At 36.6% G+C, this 8,956-nt stretch overlaps 1 protein-coding gene across 1 annotated transcript; it reads left to right on the forward strand.

The window, feature by feature from the left end:
* The first annotated feature begins 4,502 nt into the window (after window positions 1–4,502).
* Window positions 4,503–7,448, forward strand: LOC143550559 (receptor-like protein EIX2). The gene has a single exon (XM_077041182.1). The coding sequence runs from the start codon at window positions 4,503–4,505 to the stop codon at window positions 7,446–7,448; it is 2,946 nt and encodes a 981-aa protein (XP_076897297.1).
* The last annotated feature ends 1,508 nt before the right edge of the window (window positions 7,449–8,956 follow it).

The following is an 8,956-nucleotide window of genomic DNA, read 5'->3' on the forward strand; positions in this document are numbered from 1 at the left end:
GCTCAATCAAAAGAGAAAATAAACAAAATAAACGAAATTACCAATTTACTTAATGGATATAATAGACATGGTTAGAAAAAAGTACCAAAATCGCAAGTTTTTGAAAAGTGGAGTAACCATTTACAATAAATTCAAAAACAATACTAAATTTACGTAATTTGACAAACCACATGTACTAAAATGACACTTAACTCTTTAAAATATTTGCTTAAAGAGTGTATATTAAAAAAAAATCATCAAAAGGTTTTTTTAAACTCCCTTGTGCCCGGAAAAGTACTATTCTATGTTTGATTGATTGGTGGATAAATGGTCATTTCTCGCTTTTTATTGCCCCACTGGTCTAAGATTGTTCGTAATTGGACGTTTTCTATTTAAGTGCATGTACGTAGTTGTTTTGTATAATGAATTAAGTTGCATTCCAAATATCATTGTTCTTTCTTTTCTAGAGCTCACATACAAACTCTTGATTTGTTTTGTGTGTTATATTTGGGGCCTGAGTACCAACACCTTTTAGGGTATCCAAACAAAACTTTACGTATTCGACATAAACTCTAACAACTTCAACGGGCAATTAACAAATCTCCCAGATGCTTTGCATGTGGATCTATCAAATAATTTCTTTGGGGGATCATTACATCGTACCCTGTGTTCCAATGGTGCAAAGGTGATGAAGGTGCTCAATTTGGGAAATAATCATTTCTCGGGTACCATTAAGAGAATTGGCAAGAGTTGAGGTTCTTGAACTTGAAGAATAACATGTCAGGTGGGATTCCAAGAACTTTGGGCTTTGCATATGCACTAGAAGTATTGTGGCGTCATGTTCCCTAAATAATGCAGGCATGCAAAATGTAAAAACTCACCAATTAAGATAGTTTGATCATGTCTAGCAGCATATATCTGATATGGTCTCAGATTAAGATTGTTTAGAACTCAAGATTGAATAATCAATTATCGAGCTCAACTTACCATTAATTCAGAGAATCAAAATGAAGATCAGATTCTCGAGACGTGGTTAGTTTGAATCGAGAGAATGAACAAGAGTGAAAGTTTGCTATTATTTCTAAAACTCAGCTTCATAACAGTTGCTACCGATGTTTTGTTAATTCTGACTTTGACAAGTTGGATGTTAATGCGTGATTTAGGACTTAACTACATTTATTTTTCAGATTAAAAAGGAGATGAAAATATAAGTATAATCGAATGGTTTTCTTTTCACTAATATGTGTGATTAATTGTGTGCTTTTTAGAAATATTTTTTTTTTTTGTTATGAAAAGAACCTGAATTTTAGTATATGGCTTACGACATAATGTGTAACTATTGTTTCAAAATATTTCGTATTTGTGTTTTAAGTTATACACTGAAAATAAGAATATACTTTATTTGAAACAACCACCCAAGAAAGGCATGATTGCGGTGTCATATAGCCACTTAGACCACACGCCATGGGCGTTAAAAGGAGGACTTTTGGGGCGCTAAAAGAGGGGCGGTGGGGGCGGCCTCATGAAGACCGGCGCTATGTGTGTGTGGGGGGGGGGGGGGGGGGGGTGAGGCCATGTGTGTGTGTCTCTCTCTCACACACACATGCGCACACACACACACATATATATATATATCTATTGGGACGCTAAAGGTGCTTTAAACCACAGCAAGGTGTTATTGAGAAAGGCTTCAAAGCCCCATTTCCTACATGTCGATGATGTGGCGATGACGTGAAGGGGCTTTGAAGCCCCTCCATAGTGAACAGCCTTAATAACAAATGAGGCCAACTCGTATAATGAGTCAACTTGTAAACCGGTGGGAATGTGAAATGAAGTGAAGAAATGAGTCAACTTCATTTAAAAAAAATAATTGTTTCAAATAAATATAATATGTGTTTTTTTTTTACTTTAATACAGAAAGATATATCGATAATAAAAACACATAAACAGACCTTACTATATACAAAAAAATGAGACATAATGATCTTATTTGTATCCACATAATTGTAATTGACCATTTGCGTTTGACCAAGGCTGCCTCCAAGCATGGGCAAACTGGAGCCAGATGAGCCACGGACTTTTCGATGGCGCAAAATTTGTATTTACACTTTCTATATATATTTTTAAAAACTTATGGGCCCTTTATATAAAAATTAAAACCTCAAAACTTGTTGCCATTGTCCCACCTTTCTATAAGAAAGTAAAAGTGTTACTGCTCGATAAGACGCTGTGAGCCCAAAGTGTTGGTTTAGAAAAAATGAATCCCGTGAAATAAATCACCCCCCCCCCCCAAACAAACACAACACACATATACATGGAGTCGATATCCTAGCCATACGGGGCGTTAGTAAACGTCGTTTTGACTTATGAGAGCTTGACCTGTAGCTTGGCTCTTTTTTAGCCCTTCCTAAAGCTCATGAATTGTAATTTCAGTTTGAGTTCGGCTATTATTTATTTTTATACCTTTTTTTAATAATTTTGAGAAAAATCTTAAACGAGCCTAAGCTTGGCTTGAGCTCATCTAGTGTCCAAGCTCGGTTGCGGAGTGTGAAACTAATACATCAAAGTCCAAAAGAGGTAAAACTTAAATTTACTCATGGCTTGATACTTTGTTTAAGGCATGATACTTTGTTTAAGGCACGTGTTCGGCTCAAGCTTAAAATAGCTTAGCTTTTCAAGCTGTTTTATCAACCGAGCTCAAGTTGTTCAACTCGTTTATACTCCTACATACCCATTCACCACCTCTTATTTTCCTAAATTTGTTTCTCCGCAACTTTTCTCTTGATTTTGCCAATTGTTTGATGTCGCATTAAAGATAATCTTTTAAGCAACATATAATAAGATTAACCATAAGATTTTTAAACAAAAAAAAAGGTTGAACGACGAGTTAATTACCTTGATTTGACTTGGAATTAAATTTGTTTAAATTGTTTTACATTCAACATAATAAAAGTGAGTCATTTCGAAAAAAAAAAGATTAAAAAATTGTTTTTCGAAATAATGTATTAGTAAATAGTTAAACAAAATGAACGGATTGATAAGCAGTTAAAGCCTTAAAGGGATAAGATACGAACTCGTTTAACAGAGACAACTAGAAAGAATGGATGAAGTTTATCTCTAAAAGCACCAAAATAGCATACTAATCCCTTACTTGACAATAATAATAAAAGTTAAATATAAATAAAATAAATTACATAACATAAACATACCGTATATTAGGGCTGAGCACGGTTCGGTTTTTAGCTGAAACCGAAACCGAAACCGAAAATTCGGTTTTTTCAAATATACAAACCGATCGGTTTCGGGTTTTCGGTTTTCAGTTTTTCGGTTTCGGTTCGGTTTCGGTTCGGTTATATTCAGTTTTTTTTTCTTGTTTTTTTTGTTCTATTAATTGTTTTATGCAACTAGTTCCTATGTACAAAAATAAATATTAACATTACTATTACTTTCACAAACTCTAATTTCTCTTACAAATCTATTGAACCAACAAACTCCTAATTTGTTTCGGTTGTTGTCGCATATGGCTTAGAATAAATATATTTAACAATCACTTAAATTATTTATTTTAATATACCAAGTTAAATTAAACTTGTACTTAACTTCTGATTGCGAGATTAATCACACGCCACTTTCAGAATACATATGCGATCTTACCTAGAAATCGTTACAGACTTACAGCTAACACCCTAACAAACTTAGAAGGTTAGAGTATTAATAATTTCATTAAAAACATGGGCAAGAGGTTCAGTCACATGGGATACATGTGACTCACCTGGAATTGACGTACAAGGTTGGTTCTCTTCCTCTCTCCGGCAGGCGGCAAGGTGCATGGCTGGTGGTGCTGGTGGCTGAGTGGTTTGAAGATTTGGAGAGGGTGAGGGTATGAGAATTGAGAGTGACGGTTGAATACTATTAAGTTAAAAATGATTAAGTCAAATAATATTTATGCTAAATGAGCCACACTTGGTAATATAAAACAAAGACTTATGGACCACAAGTTCTGTTATAAAAATGATATAATCGTTTGGTAGATTTATTCCGATTTCGTATATATAAGTTTTTGCAACAGAAGAAAAGCAAACTGCATATTGGAATTTGGTTTTTCTGAATCACAATAGTTTTAAGACACTATATATGTTTGACTTTTTGACTGTTTTATCTGCTAAAGAAAAATGAAAAATGACTAGTTTGCCTATAAATGAGTCTTGCTGTCTTTAAGAAAATATCAAAGAAGAAAAAAAGATTGTAACCACATATAATTTGGGCCAGCAATAGACTTTGACTTGGCAGTTGGCATATAAGTGTTTGATATTGACTTGTTCATTGACTGTTTCAACTTGTACTACTTGAGATAGAGTCTATATGTTGCTAGCTCTTTACTATTATTGTTCTCATCATCATCATAACTCAATATGAGTGCTGGTTTTTCATTTTCTCATTTCTCTTCTTCCTACTTTTGTCTACCTTTTATGCTCTTATTTAATTTGTGTTTGTCTAATAAAAATTCCAATGCTATGTTATGCATGAATGATGAAAGACAAGCTCTCCTCCGGTTCAAGCATGGACTCATAGATGATGCAGGTCAGCTTGCATCTTGGGTACCAGATGAGAATAGTGATTGTTGCAAATGGCCTGGAATTGTTTGTGATAACATAACAGGCCATGTTCACAAGATTCATCTTTCAGGTAAAGATTGTTATTCTGATTATTACAGCACAGGTAAAGCATATGATGAATGCCTGAAGCAAAGACTAAGCGGAGATTTAAGCCCATCCCTGCTAAATCTTAAGCAACTAAAGCATTTAGACTTGAGCAACAACAATTTTGGAGGAAAGCAAATTCCCAGGTTTATGGGTTCACTTAGAAACCTGAGATATCTTAACCTCTCAAGTTCGGAATTCGGTGGAACAGTCCCTCCTCAGCTGGGAAATCTGTCAGAATTGCGCACCCTCAGTCTTGGAAGTAGATTTTATGAAAGTTATGAATCAACTAGCATGATGAATATGCAATGGTTGTCCGGTTTTCGTTTCTTGTATCACCTAGATATGAGTGGCCTAAACCTTAGCAAAGCAATCGATTGGTTTCAGGTGATTAATACCCTTTCCTCTTTGGCTGAACTGCGTCTAATTAGATGTGAACTGTCGTATATAGATCCCTATGTTCATGTTTATAATCTAACATCCCTTACCTTGCTTGATCTCTCATATAACAATTTTAGTAGTTCTGTGCCATGGTGGATATTCAGTATTACTAACCTAGTTTCTTTGGATTTAAGGATGTGTAATTTTCACGGACCTGTTCCTAGTAGTACTAGTCTCTTCCGTAATTTGACTGCTCTCAAGTTGCTTCATGTTAGTGGCAACAATTTCATGAATTCTTCCTCAGTATTAAAAGACTTGTCTAGCAGTATAGGTGGTAATATCGTTTCGTTGGATATTAGTTCTTGTGATATCTCGAGTCCAGTGCTTGATTCCCTTCACAACTTGACCTCTCTTCGTAGCCTTGACCTTTCAGAAAATCAACTTACGAAAACAATAACTAAATCATTGGGTAACCTCTGTAATTTGAGAGAGCTTGATCTGTCATATATAGAATCTCTTCAAAATACCTTAGCATACATTCTACAAAGTTTCTTTGAGTGCAAATCACCCAGCCTTGAGCTCTTGTACTTGATGCACATAGGACTTTCTAGTCATCTGCCAGATTCTATAGGAAAGTTGGCTTCTTTGACGGAATTATCACTTTATCATAATCTAATTGTTGGTCATATTGCATCCTCGATTGGACAACTATTGTCGTTGGAGTACCTAAATCTTTCGGAAAACCAACTGAATGGTAGTATTCCCGATAGCCTCGGTCAACTTTCCAAGTTGAATCATTTAGATATTTCTTACAATTTGCTCGAAGGTGTCGTGACCGAAGCTCACTTTGACAAACTAGTGAGCTTGAAATATCTAAATGGAAAAGGCAACAACTTGTCCCTAAGACCTCGACTTTCAAACTGGATTCCCGCTTTCCAGCTATACGAACTGTATTTGAACTCATGGCTTTTAGGGCCCCAACTCCCACTGTGGATTGAATTGCAAAAGAATTTAACAGAACTGGACATAAGCAACACTGGTATCGAATACATGCCAGAGACATTTTGGAGATCATTCACCAACCTAGAGTGCTTAGATATGTCACAAAATCGTATACAAGGAACGTTGTTGAGTATCCCTTCAACACTTCGTTTGCTCGACTTGAGTTATAATGAGTTTGGTGGAAAACTAACTCATCTCTCCAATGGCGAGTTTCCGATTTCTTTGGATCTATCAAATAATTTCTTTGTAGGATCATTACATAATTTGTTGTGTTCCAATGGTGTGAAAAGGACACAAGCTCTTAGTTTGGGTAATAATAGTTTTTCTGCTTCTATTCCCGAGTGTTGGGAGAAGTGGCCGAGATTGAGATTCTTAAACTTGAATAACAACAATTTTTCTGGTGGGATTCCAAGTACTTTGGGTTCTTTATCTTGGTTAGAATCATTGAGCATACGTGGGAACAATCTCTCGGGAAGACTGCATGCGTCTCTAATGAACTTGACTAGCTTGGTGATCCTTCAACTTGATAGAAATGAACTTGTTGGAAGCATTCCAGCATGGCTTGGATCGAAACTCTCTCTTTTGAAACTGCTCAACCTTAGATCCAACAATTTTCATGGAAATATTCCTCATGAGCTTTGTTATCTTACAATGATTCAGATTTTGGACCTTGCTGATAACAATCTTTCAGGAAATATTCCAAGATGCGTCAACAACTTTAGTGTCCTTTCGGGGAAAGAAAATATCACAGATGATCAATTTTCCTTCTATGTGGTTTACGGGGGAGCAACTATCGCTAGTGATTTGCTGGTGACAAAGGGTCGTGAGGACACATACAGCACTATTCTTCAATTGGTGATGTTGTTCGACCTTTCGAGTAACAATCTTTATGGGTATATTCCAAGTGACCTTACAACTCTTGTAATGTTGAAAACATTGAATCTATCAAGAAACCAATTAACCGGAAGGATCCCGGAGAAGATTGGAGACATGAAAAATCTTGAATCCTTTGATTTATCATTGAACAAGCTTTCTGGGGAGCTTCCTGTGAGCCTATCTGACTTGAGTTTCTTGAGCAGCTTCAATGTGTCCTACAACAATCTGATTGGAACAGTTCCATCAGGTACTCAGCTTCAGGGCTTCAATGAGTCCAGCTTCATTGGTAACAAACTTTGTGGAGCTCCTCTCACTGAGCGTTGTGCAGTCAAGGTACCCGACGAAGAAGACAGAAATGAAGAAGGATCACACGAAACAGAGTGGGGCTTGATTATTAGTACGTTGCTTGGATTGGTTGTCGGTTTTTGGACTGTTGTGGTCCCGTTGATAGTTAGCAGATCATGGAGGACTACATATTTTCGATTCTTTAGTAAACTGATCAAGGTGTAAATAAAGTTAGTAAGTATTGTTCACTCCGAACCATACATGGGCTGAAAATTTTACTTTTTTGTATTCATCATACTTTGTTTTGGTCCTTTTGGATATATTTACATAGAAAGCAAGCAAGCACACGAGATCTTTGGGTTTCGCCTTTTTTTATTTCTTAAGTCACATTTTTGGCCTTACATAATGATAAGTTGAACTGCAAAAATATAATAAGACGAGCAATTCAGCTATACAAGATTGTTTCATTTAAGTAAGTTGAGACTTCAGAATACAAAATATCATAAACAAAAATAAAAGAGAACGAGGGAGTAAGAGAAGAGGAGAGGAGAGGAGGCGCGTGATAACTTTATTCTAGATACAATTACTTACGAAACATTTTACCCTAAGTACTTACGAATAACATCACAGACCGCATACTTCAATTTTCTCAAGAAACCAAAATGTTCAATTCTCCACCTGGTGCTGACAATCAAAGGAACAACAACCACCCAAAATCCGGCAATGAATCCAAACACTGTGCTAATAATCAATCCCCAATATGTTCCATGTGATCCATCATTTATAATCAAATAAATAAATAAAATTAAACGAGTCGGGTTTTCGGTCCGAAAATTGACGAATGTTACATAATGAAAAAAATCAATGGTGAAATCAAACCAATGACCAGTTTGAACGTTTTTTGGTTTCAAGTCGAACAACGAACACTCATAAACTTGTTACATTATTACAAAGATATGTGTTTCCCGCTGCATCGCGTAGGCACCCGTCTAGTTATAAAATATATGTATAAGAATACCCACATTATTTTATATTATAATTAGACTAGTGATTTGAAGAGTGGAGAACGCCACCACCACCGTTTCAGATGAACGAACAGCCCCAACACCGTCTCAGATGAACGACGACGACCATCACGTTGACCACGACGAACACAACCGATCTGGAAAAAAAACCTCTCTACCAAATTCTGATAATCCTCTCTGCCGTTGACCACCACCGGTCTAAGACGAACGCAACGTCTAGTCTACCACCACCGATCTGAAGCCAGATTTGAGTTCGAATTCATTCAAACTGAAAGCCCAGGTCGAGATGAAGCCAGATCTGAGTTGGATATTTTCAACGGGGAAACCCTAAGTCATCGCCGCCGCCACGAGTGGTTGTTGTTTCGACTGGACCCGCTAACCATTATCAGTCCTCTCATTTGCCCACTTCGCTGAAAAAATCGGTTGTGGCAGTGATGGATTGGAATTCGGATGGTGATGATGAAGATGACGTGGACGGGATGGCAACGACAAGTAGGTTAAGTTGCAGGAGTTGGGTTGATGGTGGAGATGCGGTGGTTGGTGGTGGCTGTGGCAAAGGTGGTTGACGGTGGAGTAGGTGGGTGGCAAGAGAAGGAGAGATAGATATTGAGAGAAAGAGAGATTTATTAGTTTTACTCAAAGACCAAAATTTTAAGTCAATTATACAAATAACCCCTGATGAGGTAAAAAGACTAAATTGTCCTCACA

This window comes from Bidens hawaiensis, unplaced genomic scaffold, assembly GCF_021521415.1.
Source record: "Bidens hawaiensis isolate Kalapana, Puna unplaced genomic scaffold, B.hawaiensis_p1.1 tig00016054_1, whole genome shotgun sequence".
Taxonomy (NCBI): Eukaryota; Viridiplantae; Streptophyta; class Magnoliopsida; order Asterales; family Asteraceae; genus Bidens; species Bidens hawaiensis.